Source organism: Dermacentor andersoni, chromosome 6 (genome assembly GCF_023375885.2).
Source record: "Dermacentor andersoni chromosome 6, qqDerAnde1_hic_scaffold, whole genome shotgun sequence".
NCBI classification, from domain to species: domain Eukaryota; kingdom Metazoa; phylum Arthropoda; class Arachnida; order Ixodida; family Ixodidae; genus Dermacentor; species Dermacentor andersoni.
Window position 1 is genome coordinate 833,101 of NC_092819.1, and position 14,875 is coordinate 847,975.

General features: G+C 49.7%; 1 protein-coding gene across 2 annotated transcripts in view; it reads right to left on the reverse strand.

Annotated features, from left to right (window-relative positions):
* The window catches only part of LOC126521192 (intermembrane lipid transfer protein VPS13A-like), an 820,642-nt gene that overhangs the window by 121,496 nt on the left and 684,271 nt on the right, over positions 1–14,875 (reverse strand). For both annotated transcript variants that reach the window (XM_050169804.3, XM_055065737.2), the window contains one exon: positions 9,859–9,982. In XM_050169804.3, the coding sequence (XP_050025761.2) occupies positions 9,859–9,982 (124 nt within the window). The remainder of the gene's footprint in view (positions 1–9,858; positions 9,983–14,875) is intronic.

Genomic DNA, 14,875 nt, shown 5'->3' on the forward strand with positions numbered 1-14,875 from the left:
TCATCCGCCCGTGTCTTGGCCCATTACGACCCCTCCAAACCCACGGTGTTGATCACTGATGCTTCCCCTCATGGCCTGGGGGCAGCCCTGGCACAGAGAGAGCCTACTGAAGAAGAGCGACCGATAGCCTTTGCATCAGGAAGCCTCACGGCTGCTGAGAAGAATTACAGACATTTGGATAAAGAGGCACCTGGTCTCATGTTTGGTCTCACAAAGTTCAGGCAGTATCTCTGGGGACGGAAATTTGAAGCGGCTACTGACCACAAACCCTTGTTGGGCCTGTTATGCTGGAAGGCCCATTCCAGAAACATGCTCACCGAGGCTTCTTCACTAGGCGTTGCTGCTGGCGGGGTACAGCTACAGTTTGAGCTATAGGCCTGGAATCCTGATAGCCCATGTAGATGGGTTGAGTAGACTCCCCATGCCGACAATTGATTGCTCTCCAAGGGTGCCCGCGGAGGTATTCATGCTTGAAGGTGTCTATCCTCGTGCCCTTTCATCAAAGGTGGTTGCAGAAGCCACTGCAAGAGATCCGGTCTTGTCAAGAGTGCTACAGGATTTATGGTCTGGTCATGTTCAAGACTTGACAGCAGAGGAGGGGAGGGGGGGGGGGGGGGCGTACGTGTCTCAATTCAATGAGTTGAGTGTGCATCAGAAATGTGTGCTCTGGGGAAACCGTGTTGTGGTACCCTCCAGCCTCCAAGGGGAAGTCCTCAAGTTACTACACGACAGCCACCCTGGGGTCACAAAAATGAAAGCCATCGCCTGAAGTCATGTGTGGTGGCCGTCGTTTGACAGCGACATTTTAACCATGGTTCAAGAGTGCTTCGCCTGCCAACAACAACAGAGACCAATGAGACCAGTACCTATGATGCTGTGGCCATTCCCAGACAGGGCCTGGTCAAGGATCCACATGAACTATGTGGGGCCTTACCGGAATTCCTATTTTTTTTTATTCCAATTGACGCATTCTCCAAATGGATTGAAGTTTTTCCCATTTCATCACCTTCAGCGGAATGTACAGTCGTGGACAGAATAAAATGGACCACAGGATCTCCGAAAACGTTCAATTCCCGAGCAGCCCGAGAATTCCCGAGTAGCAGTAACCAGTAAAACTGCCCACAACAACGTTGTTAGCATATTCTAGTCGAGGTCCAAAATGCAAATACCAGATTGCGTTGTGAGGTTGCGGAGATATTCAGCTTTTTCTTAGATTTCATGGTCCGTAATATTCTGTCCGCGACTGTACAATTGCATGAATGCGGGTCATGTTTGCAAATCAGGGCCTCCCAGACATGGTAGTATCAGACAATGGACCTGCATTCGTGAGTGAAGTGTACGAGACATTCTTGAAGAAGGACGGCGTGAACAGGATGCTACTACTGCCCTATCACCCGGCTTCTAATGGTGCGGCGAAGAGAGCCGTTCAAACTATGAAAGTAAAATTACAATAAGTTGGCCCAGGGGACTTTTATGCACAAACTGCATGAATACTGTTATCATATAGGTCGACACCCCATGAGGTCACCGGGTGTTGCCCAACGGAGCTGTTGATGGGATGGAGGCTCAGGACTGCATTGAATCTGCTGAGGCCGGACCTAAGGAAAACAGTCCTCCAGAAACAACTTCAAAGAACGAAACCGAGAGTGCCAGCACAACCAGGAGACAGAGTATTTACTAGTAATCTTCGGCCAGGTCCGAGATGGATTCCCGCTGTAGTCACCAGGCAACACAATTCATAGGTGGAGCTACAATTGTATGATGGGCGACGGATCCAGCATCTCGACCATGTAAGGCAACAGTCGATGCCCGACCAGCACAACTGTCAGTGCTCCAGTCCTTCTACCGCACGCTTGGAACCACATTTGACTTTATCCTCAGAGACCGGAAGTACAACTAACAGTGTTTTACCTGAAGCAGCTACAAACTTGGAGGGTCAACCATTACTATCCAGCGAGCCCTATCAGCTGGAGACCAGTGACACCATAACATCAACACGCACCCATTGCTCCCCGTCTCCTTCCACACCTCGGCTTCATCGGAGCACTAGGGAACGCTGTCCAGTACTTCGGTTTTCTCCTTGAACTGTAACTGCTTATGTGCTGTTAATCTATTGTACTAAGGGGGGAGGAAGTGTGGTAACTGACACCATCAGGGGGCGCGCGATGTACAATAAAAAGCAGAGCGCATGACCTGTGTGGGCAGTGTGCCTACGCCCCTCACAGCGGCTACTGTGTCTTCATTGCTGTGCGCTATGGCCGTGGGTCTGGTCACCACACCACTAAAACACGAATCTTGTTATGATACATGGTGACTGACAGAGGCATAGGGGCGTGTACTTGATGATGACTGGTGACTTCACCTCCACTGGTCGCGCTCCGCCTAGTTTCCTGGTGGCGGTGAAGTGAGACGTTGTTACGGAGATGGAGACCTGCGCTGGCATCAAGGCGGTGGTGTCGTCAAGCTCCGCACAGAAGCTGGTGAGTTGCTATGGTAATTCGCCTGATAGTTTGTCCTGCTATCGGAGTCAGAAGGCTAGCGTGTCCTGTCGCCATGTCGATTGCTACGCCGATAAAAAGTGCGTGGTCGCTCACAGAATGGTGGTGATGTGCGACGGCAATGAGGACGAAATCTGGCGACGTGACTGCAAATACCGCACTGGAAGCAGATGGGGCACTCACAGGATGCACCGAAATTGTCAGTAGCAGGATAACTGGCACGGCCATCCCACTCTTGATGAACTGCAGGTGGTCTGTTTGAGTAACCATCATAGAACTGATAACTGGGATGCGCGTCCATAGTATGGTTTGGTGCTCTTGAACGAGGAACGAAGTTGTAGGCATCTAAGGAGGCGGCGGTGATGACATCTCACCAAAGTCGCAGTGAGAAAAGGGCTCTCATACCCCCGGAGCTGAGAGGGAAGCTGCCTCACGTCGGTCAAACTCTTCGTGCACCACTTGCCGAATAACTTATGCAAGGTCGGATGGAGCTGGGACCATGTTAAAACTGGCAACGTTAGTTACGTTGGCCAGGCAGCCGAACTTTGGTGTGATACGCCAAACTTTCAAGGCGTCAAATGTGTGGCAGTGCTGAATGATGTCACTTACGGAGTCCAGACTGTCTTTTCCGATGAGGTCCTGGTACACGTCCTTTGCGATCCCTTTTAAAAGATGACCAACTTTGCCTTCTTCTGTCATCTGAAGGTCCAGGGCTTTGCACAACTTCAGTACTTCCACGATGTACGTTGTGCAGGTTTCGGTGGGAACTTGGGCTCGCTGCATTAGGGTTTGCTCTGCACACTTTTTTTTAGCTGCCGGATCTCTGAAGCACTTTCCGATTTCGTCTACGACCTTTTCCCACGTCATCACACTTTCTTTGTGGTTTTCAAGCCACACAGACGTAGTTCCCCTGAGGAAGAAGGCAATGTTGTTAAGCTGGGTGGCGGCATTCCAGCTATTGAACCGACTTGCACGTTGGTAAAAGCTGAGCCATCTGCCCATGTCTTCCCCGGCTTTTTCGGTGAAGGTTCGGGGTTCGATGTAGGGCTGCCATGGGTAGCTGGAAGAAGGTGGTGAGTTGTCGCCGTTGGAAGCCATCTCTGGTGGCAGACCGGCAATTCGGTGAGTTTGGCGAAGCTCCACGGATTCCGCTCCTGCGGGCGGTGCATTGTCGTTCTTCGGGGGCGCCATTGTTTTAACCTGCACCTCCACCAAAACTGTTACGATGGGGTGTGTTTATTTAAAAATGAATTGACGAAAAGGGGCCGTGCTGACACCGAGCCACAGCAAAGACAAGCACACTTCATTCTTCTCTTCCTTCATCCTTGCTGTAGCTTTAGCGTAACAATATATATATATATATATATATATATATATATATATATATATATACAGTCCAGCCCACATATAACGAACTTGATCGTCACGTGGCATTTGTTCGTTGTATCCAAAGTTCGTACTAAGTGGACCACCTATAATACGGGAAAACAAGCAAGCTAGACGAAAGTTCACTTTATTTTTGAAAAAAGTCCGTGATGCATGTCTGCTTCTTCAAAGCTGATCGCATCACTGCCGTTTCTAATTTTTCCAGCGCGGTAATATGTTCATCGCCAAGGCCTCTGCTGCACACGAGTTCCTTAAGCGACGCGATGTAACCGATCGCGGTTGAAGCGTTCACAGCAACCGGCTGTAGAGCAGTATCCTCGTCATCGTCCTCGTCGGTCTCTGGGCAGTTAGGAAGGGCTCGCACTTCACGCACAATAGCTTCGTCAGTGCATGGCTCCGCAATGTCTGCGTCGTCATCAGCAGAAACGAAATCGTCCCAGACGCAGATCACGTGGATGCATCACAGCGACGCGGGCGGCGCCACTTTCTCTTTCGTCACCACGCGCGCGCGCTTTTTCGTTTTCATTTTTCAACGCGCGCTTTTTCTTTTTTTACTTTATTTTACCCGCGAAGGAGTGCCGGGGGACGCTTTGTGCGCTCTGTGTTCGCGTCGTGTCAGGGTTCGCAGTCCAGCGAAACCGCACCAAACACCGCCGGCTCGGTCGACTACAGGGGCCCGACAGCTTCGCGTTCGCTCTAACCGAGTGTTGAGGCCACAACAGATCGTTCTATGTGAGAAACTGTGCCATTGCCCCAATATATATTTTGACGGTAGCACCGCCCTCGTTCGTACTAAGCGAGCGTTCGTTATATCTGTGGCTGTTATAAGTGGGCTGGACTGTATATATATATATATATATGTTCCTGAAGACACGTTCTGCGCCAGTTACAACACGCTCGGTTCTCTCTCTACGTCGGACCCTTTGCCCACAGGTGTGTTCGATTCACCTATTGCCGATGGCCTCACCCCACCTCAGCGTTCGCAGCTTCTGCGCATCTTAGAAGAATTTCGTTCTTCTTTTGATGTCGGGCAATCTTCCCTGGGCCGGGCCTCTGCTGTCACGCACCATATTGACACTGGCTCCCAACCGCCATTGCGGCAACGACCATATCGCGTCTCTGCCACAGAACGTCGTGTGATTAATGAGCAAGTGGACGATATGCTTCGCCACGAAGTGATCCGACCCTCGAACAGTCCATGGGCATCCTTGTCGTCCTTGTTACGAAAAAAGACGGCTCGGTACGGTTCTGTGTAGACTATCGGCGCCTGAACAAGATCACTCGCAAAGATGTATACCCTCTGCCGCGAATCGATGATGCCATCGATAGTCTACAAGGAGCAGAATTCTTTTCATCTCTAGATTTACGCTCCGGCTATTGGCAAGTACCCATGGCTGACGTCGATAGGCCGAAGACAGCCTTTGTCACACCCGACCGCTTATACAAATTTAACGTCATGCCGTTTGGACTTTGTAATGCACCAGCAACCTTTGAACGCATGATGGACACAGTTCTCCGCGGTTTGAAGTGGCACACGTGGTTATGTTATCTTGACGACGTTGTTGTTTTTGCCTCTGACTTCACCACGCACCTTCAACGCCTACGGCGTGTTTTGACATGCTTAGAAAACGCTGGCCTCCAACTGAACCTAAAGAAGTGCCGATTTGCAGCGCGGCAGCTCACGATACTTGGTTACGTCGTCTCGAAGGATGGAATCCTCCCCGATCCAGACAAACTTCGTGCCGTAGCTGAATTTCCTAAACCGACATCCGTCAAAGAACTGCGCAGTTTTGTACGTTTGTGTTCCTACTTCAGGCGCTTCATTCGCAATTTCGCCGCCATCATATCGCCCCTGACGAAGCTCTTTGGCAGCAACGGACCTCTCCATTCGTGGTTGTCCGAGTGCGACGAGGCGTTCACTAAGCTCCGTCGTTTGCTGACGTCTCCTCCCATTTTGCGCCACTATGACCCAACGGCACCTATTGAGGTACACACAGATGCCAGCGGTGTTGGCCTCGGCGCTGTCCTAGCGCAGCGCAAAGAAGGGTTTCCTGAATATGTTGTGGCATATGCAAGCCGTATGCTTACTAAAGCCGAGACCAATTACACCGTCACGAAAAAAGAATGCCTGACGATCATCTGGGCGCTTACCAAGTTCCGGCCCTATTTGTGTGGTCTACAATTTGACGTCGTCACGGACCACCATGCACTATGCTGGCTGTCGTCATTGAAGGATTCCTCAGGCCATCTCGCCCGCTGGGCACTTTGCTTACAGGATTACGATATCCGCGTACTGTACCGCAACGGACGCCAGCATGCTGATGCTGACGCCCTCTCACGTTCTCCCTTGCCAGACGACAATGCCTGCTGCGCAATATCCCAGCTTGACGTTTCTTCCGTCGACATTGGGACCATCGCTTCTGAGCAGCGCAAGGACCCTTGGATTGCCTCCATCATAGACTGCCTTGCTGATCCGTCATCGTAGCCAACCACTCGTGCATTGCGCCGTCAAGCTCGCCATTTCGCCATTCGCGACGACCTGCTTCACCGTCGCAATTACACCTCTGACGGTCGCCAGTGGTTATTAGTTGTACCTCGAATCCTGCATTCTGAAATCTGCGCATCGTTCCACTCTGATCCACAGTGTGCTCACTCGGGACTTTTCAAAACCTACCAGCGCCTCCGACGACGCTACTACTGGCGAGGAAAGTACAACTACATTCAAAAGTTCGTTCGCTCATGCCTCGACTGCCAGCGCCGAAAATCTTCACCCCACCACTCGCCAGCTGGTCTGCAGCCTCTACCCTGCCCTACCCGGCCGTTCGGGCGCGTTGGCATCGATTTGTATGGGCCACTCCCCCTGACGTCGGCTGGTAACCGCTGGGCCATTGTGGCAGTAGATCACCTTACACGATACGCTGAAACTGCCGCTCTGCCAGCAGCTACAGCGCGCGATGTTGCATCATTCCTGCTTCGCCGATTCATCCTGCGGCATGGTCCACCTCAAGAACTGCTCAGCGATCGCGGACGCGTCTTCCTGTCGGAAGTAGTTGAAGCGATTATCAAAGAGTGCCACGTTGTTCATCGTACGACTATGGCGTACCACCCTCAAACGAATGGCCTCACAGAATGCTTCAACCGTACGCTCGGCGACATGCTTTCAATGTACGTTGGCTCCAACCACACGAACTGGGACGCCGTTCTGCCATTCATCACCTACGCGTATAATACCGCTACGCAGAGCACCACTGGATTTTCACCCTATTTCTTGCTGTATGGTCGACACCCTTCGCACACCATCGACACCATTCTTCCGTACCGGCCGGATGAATCCCAGTGCGTGCCTATTTCTGCCACGGTCAGACATGCCGAAGTGTGCCGCGACCTCACACGGGCCTTTACTTCCGCTGATCAAGAGCGCCAGAGGAGCACTCGCAGTGACGCCACTGCCATGGTCACCTTCGATCCGGGAGTGCTCGTGTGGCTCTCAGTTCCTTTAACTGTCCCTGGCCTCTCATCAAAACTGGTCCCTAAGTATGAAGGCCCTTATCGTGTTCTCGAACGCGCATCTCCTGTGAACTATGTGATAGAACCAGTTGAGCCATCTTCAGACATGCGCCGCCGTGGACGAGACATTGTCCATGTCGACCGTTTAAAGCGTTACTACGACCCGCTCATCGTGACGAGCTGTTAGGTCGCCGGACGGCTCCCTTCTCGCTCCCGGGGGGTGATTGTAGCGAAGAGAGACGCTAGTGGGTTCAGCGCTACTGGCTCTAAACGCTAGTGGGTCGAGCGCTCCTGCTCAGCAACGGCTCTCGTGTTTGGAAGCTGTGACTGCCCTGCCCATTGACGTTGCGCTGCTCCGAGCTCTGCCAAATAAACACCTTTAGAATATATATATATTTGTTAGAGTAATAGATCCTATGTAGAAGCACATTTCTTGTTTCCAACATGGTTTTTGGAGGGGAACTCAGACAACAGAATAGATGCAGCAAGTTGCGCATGTTTTTGATGGACACTAAAATTCAAGCCTTGCTCAAGCTTGCAGGTTGACCACATGGACACTGATGTGTGCTTACTGTCAGAAAGTGAAGTTTTATCAGGAAACAAAGAAGAAAGCAAAGATTCAGTACTGAAAGTAATCTTTATGCTGCTAGAGGCACAGCAAGTCGAGGAAGTGGTTTCTGTTGAGCAAAATCCCAGGCATCAAAGTCATGTTTGGTCCATTAGGAATTTCTGAATACTTGGATTAGTCTTGCAAAACTAATCACTGACGAGATAAGTATCTTTGCTTTGAAAAAAATAACTGAGAAAAGCTTACTGGAGTGCTGAAAAGGTGAACCAAGAGCAAGCTTGAGTAACCAAGGCAGATATAAAGTTGCTCGTAGGTTCAAAGGATTGCCCAGAAATCAATACTGGTATCCTACTTTTTCCTGAAGTGCTTCTTTCGGCACCTGTATTTTCTTGAAGCTAAACATTTCGACAGAATTACCTTTCTGGTTGGGGAATTAAGGCTTTCAGACTGAGTCCAACCAAATAAGTGAATTTTATTAGCCCAACGTTTCAAAGCCTATTCGACTCCTTCTTCAGGGGGTATTCTTTGGGGGTGGCGGTGCGCAGCCTTTAAAGGGTCCTTTGTAAAAAGGAGGGCAGAGTACAGAAGGTGGGGAGATACTTGACAGATGGGAAGAGACCTTCAACCATTGACTTCTACCCTACCCCAGAAACGAGTGTCCATCCCGTATGTCAAAGGTACCAGTGAAGCTCTCGGCCGAATATTGAAAAAAGAAGGCCTCAATGTTGTGCCCAAACTGATCAACACTTTCAATATCCTCCTCCCTAAACCAAAAGATCATCCGCCAAAAGAAAAAGCTCAAGGCGTTGTCTGCAAAATCAGCTATGCCAACTGTCTGGCATCGTACATCGGGGAAACCAAGTCTAAAAGAAAGAATCAGACAACACGAGGATAATGTCAGGACGTTCAACTGAATACGCAGTGCTGTCGCCGCACATTCTGAAGACGCCGACCACAAAACTGCTTTCCAAGAAAACCAAGTCCTTCGAACAGAGACGAGCTCACGAAAAAGGCTACTACTGGAGTCATGGCACATTCAGAATACAGGAGGTAACATAAACCGCATGAAGGGCAACCTACCCTCCATGTATATCCATGGCCTTGGTAACATGACGAAAGGAAGCAAAGGACGCCCAACCCTGCTCGAGGTCACCAACACCAAAATGTCTGCGCTCTCCCATGCCCACCTGCCTCACCTCCCGTCAACGGCCCTCTCGCGGGTCAAGCTCCCCCAGCACCGGTCATCCCAGTCAACCAACACCAATGCAGCCATCCCCCCTTTTGCCCCCCCCCCTTTCCTATATGTCAAGTGTTTCCCCACCTTCTGTACTCTCCCCCTTTTTTTTTACGAAGGACCCTTTAAAGGCTGCACACTGCCATCCCCAAAGAATACCCCCTGAAGGAGCCGAATGGGCTCCAACACATTGGGATAATAAAATTCACTTATTTGTTTGGAGCCAGTCTGAAGGTCCTTGTATTTTCTACATGATGTTCACAGAAAAGAGGTTCCTGCTGCAGCAAAAGTTTGTTAACGAGACATCCATTCTGCAAGACCAAGGCATTTTGTGCCTTTACAAGATCTCTGCTGACTTGAATCACTTAGTCAAGTAGGGGCACAAAGAAGCAGAAAGAAGATCGTTCACTTTGGTAATAGGACTGCAACGTGGCTTTGTGTACAGCTACACGTTTCAAGGAGTACCACATGAAAGTCTAAAACTTCATAAAATGCAGCCTCACCTTGTTCTATAGTAATATCTTGTGGAATCAACATAACATGTACATAGAAAGAAATTTGATGCAAAACACTGTGTTACTGGGTAGATAACTCCTTGGTTAAGGGGTTAACGGGTGCATGGAAAATGAGCAACATGTTCATGTTTCAACTTAAACAAGCCATACCTGAAATAGGGCTCATCACAACTCCGGAAACACCAAGCAGAATTCCAAGTGCAAATCCTTTAGCTGCAGTTGAAAGTGACTCTGGTAGAGAGCCTGAGTGTTGTTCTAGTCTTCGCCTTCGTTTCTGCAGAAAGAAATCAGTGGTGATAAGAAAAGCAAAGGTTAGAATAAAAGCAAGTGAACTACAGCTGATACCCCTTTTAAACCCTTCCATGCCATGGCATTGACCCGAATTCTAACTCAAGATGGCTAAATATCTAAAGCAAAACTTTTGATAGAACTAGGGCAATGGCATAAGACAGCGCCGACGTCCTTTATTTGGTCATGGACATAGGGAACAGTAGGCCAGCGAACAGTGTCCTTATTCCAACGTGGCAGCAAACATAGCTGTTGTTTTGGCATGCTCTGCTCGAGAAGCGAGAAGATGATGACAGCATACTTTTGTAGGTAAAGGAGTGACGCATTCAGTCACACCACATAGTAATATATATTTTAACACTCACACTGGTGAACACATGGCGATCGGAAAACAAGCAGCACACCAAGCGCGCGCAACTTCATCATCCTCTTCTCTCTTCGAGCCGTCGCACCGAAAAGAAGTAGACGCTACAGGGCCTTCCCCATACTGAGGAAGGCACGGGGCTGCTGAGCATGCGAAAGGAAGAAATGAAGCTCGTACCTGTAGCAAAATGCACTCTAGGATGGTAATATGTAGGTTCGAAGGAGTTTGCAGTGGTGTGAGTGCTTATTGCTTTAATGTCTAAATGAGCCGGTTTAAGACGGTCAATGGATACGGTGTCTTCAGGCCCTCTGATCATCACTGTAAAGCGTTCGGGCGCATGGTTGAGTATCCTGAAGGGGCCATCTTATGGCGTTTGTAGCAGAGCATGGATTGTGCCTCGGCGTCTGAAGACGTGTGTGCAGTCACTAAGGTGTGGGCTGACAAACGTGTTCTGACAAGTGGGGGCAAACAGGTGGCGAAACAATGGTGTGCATCAATGCTCAGAGTTGGCTCGCATAGTTGGTGATTTCAAAGGGTACAGGTGATGACTGTGTACCAAAAAACTCTCTGGACAAGCAGAGTGCTATGCCAAAAACAAGTTCTGCCATAGAGCACCGCATGTTCCTCTTCAGTGCAGTCTGGAGGCCGAGGAGGATAAGAGGCAGTCATTCCGTCCATGGCACGGTATTGTCAGAACACATTAAGGCAGCCTTTAACTGTTGATGAAAACGTTTGACCATTCCATTAGCCGCCAAATGGTAGGCAGTTGTCTTAACATGTGTGATACCAAGTGTTTTCAAGATGTTACAAAAAAGTGTGGACTCAAACTGACAACCTCAGTCAGTTGTTATAGTAGAGGGTACACCTTATCGGCTGATCCAAACTTCGACAACAGTCTGTGCGACTGTTTCTGTGGTAATGTTCGTAAGCAGAACAGCTTCAGGCCAACTAGTAAAACGGTCGACGCTTGTTAATATGTATCTATGCACTTGCGCAGGAGGCAAAGGGCCAACGATATCTATGTTGATATGACTGAAGCAGGCATCAGGAGGTGGTAAACTTTCTAGTGGGCTGACTGTATGTCTAGAAACTTTAGCGTGTTGGCATTTCAAGGAACCGCACGTCCAGCTCTGAACACCAGCTTTTATATGGGCCACACATATTTAGAGGTTACTAGGCATTGCATCGCTCTCATTCCCGGGTATGACAGGGAGTGTAGGGCTTCAAAAATGGTTCGGCAAAAAGCTGGTGGCCCATATAGACAACAGCGGTTGTTTTAAGTATCACAGATGATAGGAACATCACTGCCAGACATGAAAACTTCTTCAAGCGCAAACGAAGTACCAGCGGCACGAAGCTCGCAGAGGTTGTTGTCATCGCACTGTGCTGCAGCTAAGCATGTGAAATTCACATGGGGTCTGGTGACGGAGGTTGAGTCAACCTGCAGCTGAGATAGTGCATCGGCCACTGTGTTGTCATTGCCGTTGACATGACGAATATCGCTGGTAAACTCGGATGTGTATGCCAGGTGTCAAAGCTCACAACGAGTATACGAGGTGCTGTTTGAATTCAGGGCGTACGTTAGGGGCTTGTGATCTGTCAGTATGAAAAACTGACAACCTTAGAGGTAGTGACAGAAGTGTTTGACGGCAAAGTATATAGCCAGCAACGCGCCGCCGAAAGTGCTGTAGCACCGCTCTTGTGCAGTCATCTTCTTAGAGAAGAATGGGAGAGGCTGCCACAGGCCAGTAACAAATTGTTGGAGGACAGCACCAACAGCCACATCCGAAGCATCAACCATAACGGAGGTGAGCCTGTTGGGTACAGAATGAGCAAGGAGTGTCACCTTGGCGAGTTCCACTTTTAAGTTTTCGAAAGCTGCGGTGGCTGCTTCTGCCCAAGGTAAAGGAACACTTGGTCTCATGTGGCCACCCAACAAGTCATGAAGTGGCTGCAAGATGGTGGCACAGTATGGCAGGAACCTGCAGTAATAATTCATGAGTCCTAAAAACTCAGTTTCCTCAGTGTTGTCGACCATGGAAATTCGGAAATGGCAGTGACATGACTGGGAAGTGGTCGGATACAGCGACAGTCGACACGATGGCCAAGGAAATCTAACTCTGAGATGCCGAATTCGCTCTTTGTGGTGTTGGCAACGAGACCGTACTACCACAGTTGCTTGAAAACTTGGTGCAGGTGAGTCTTAGGTTCTGATGTACTGCAGCTGAAGACAAGGATATCATCTAAATAGATGAAGGAACAGAAGAGGCCATGAAGTACTTCATCGGCAAAGCGCTGAAATGTCTTGGCCGTGTTGCAGAGTCTGAATGGCATACGAAGGTATTAGAAGATGCCAAAAGTAGCTACGATAGCAGTCTTCAGTATATCGGATGGCTCGATAGGGATCTGTTGATACACTTTCATCAAATCAGTTTTACAGAAAATTGTACAGCCATGAAGTGTGGCAGTGAAATTTTGTAGTATACGCGGAATCGAATTTTGGTCAGGAATGCTTAGTTTATTCAAAGCACGATAATCCCCACAAGGTCTCCAATCACCACTCTTTTTGGGCATTATGTGGAGCACTGAGGACCACGGGCTGGATGAAGGCCACACAAAACCAAGTTTGAGCATGTGTTCAAATTCTTGGCGAGCGATCTTGCGGTGGTTTGGTGCTAGGTGACGAGGTCGTGCGGAGACTGCTGGGCCGTTCGTGAAGATGTGGTGTGTTACTTTATGGATGACAGGTGTGTCAGTGAAGTGCAGAAGGGAAAGGTCCAGTAATTCTGCAAAAACTGCTGACCAGGCAGATGGAATACTGGAGTGTGTGTGGAGAAGCTGTAGTGGGGGAACATGCGATAAGATGCCTTGGACACTCGAGTGGGTTTCTGTGTCGATGAGATGATGTCCAACGTCAATGAGTAGCTAGAAAGGCTTCATGTGAAGTTCATGTGAACAAAGCTAACTTCCTTGAGTCGAACGAGTAATTTCAATTCGTGCGAGGCTAACAGACTGAGGGAAGCAAAGTGCAACACCTCAATGCCATGGTCCATCAGGTTGTGTCTCTCCACGTGTGACAGGCAGCTTCGTAAAGCCTTAGGCCTGAAGCATCGCTACCCTGACGACAACCGACATCCAAAAAAAAAAAAAACACCCAAAATGGGCGCAAAACATGGCAGCCATGAGGAGATGTCAGCTTTGTTAGGTGGTCCTACCCCGCTCGGTGCACACAGCATCGAGTTGACGGCGCCCACCGTCTCAGAGGGTGTCGGAGCGGCTGGAGCCAGGCCGCAATACCAGTCAGCTCCTAGCGGCACCCGTGGCCCGTGGCCACCCAGCTCCCAGAGCCGCGACTTCATCAGAGTCAAAGAGATAGAAGAAGCTATTTACATAAGAAATTCGGACCACCCATGAGGCTTCCATACTCAGTCGCTTCAGGCTTGCCAATGCTCCGTGGGCGCTAAGCCTCACTCTCGACGAATGTCATTGAAAAAAAAATACTTGCGAAAATGCGTGGCCTGTTGAAAAATCAAACTCTACAGCCACTGATACCTCTCTCAAGAAAGCCCGCCGCCGCCGCTAGGAATCGAAATTTACGCTAGCGGTACGCTCGGTTCAAACAAAGGTCTCGAACGAAGCAAAACTGTTAAAATTATTGTCCAATGCCCCAAGAGGTCCACGTTGGCCAGCCAGATGTGGATTTCTCACCCATGCTCTTGGGACAAAGGAACGACAACACAGTAGTGCAAACAATCACAAGGGCATTTATTGCACCTTTCATAGACTAATGCCTGCTAGCCGAGTTGCTATCCACAAAACATGCCGATGGGCGCGCGACAAATTGCAGAAGTCCGACTTACCGCCACCGGATAACAAGCGAATATGTTCGCCCCATGCTGGACACCAACGCCTTGTCATTCATGCGTACGGTCACGCGAACAGTGGCGCGTTTGAACGAACATGTTCGTCCATTCTGGGGGTAGGCTTCGCGAGACGGTTTCGCAAAAGCATGGATCGGTGCACGCGCAAAACGTCCGTGCCGCTTGCTGATCCTGAGCCAAGGAGGAAGAGCCTTCTCCTTTTCGTGCCCAAGTCCCCCCGCTGTTAGGTGGTGTTAGATAGATAGATAGATACTGTGGCTTTGCCCTTTGTATTGGGGGGTCACAACAGTGTGTCCTAGCCAGAATAAAGGAGAAGAAGACGTTGCACACACACAACATATACGTCACAGTGTGGGAGTACAAGAGTGCGGCATGGTCAGTCTGAGTCTAGTGGTGGCATTTGCCACCCACCATTCAGAGATTCGTCGCTTAGTTACTGTCACTTCAGCGTTCATCTCATCCATAAAACTGAGTGCCTGTGCCAGCGTAACAGCCCCTCCTGGAGTCAGTGAGAGGCTGGCACAGGCCAGGATGAGGTGCTCTGCAGTTTCCTCGCCCACACCACACATCCTGCACGTTGTGTTCTGGAGACTTGAGTCGAAGCATTGCCGGTCGGCAAGAGTGCATAGAGCTC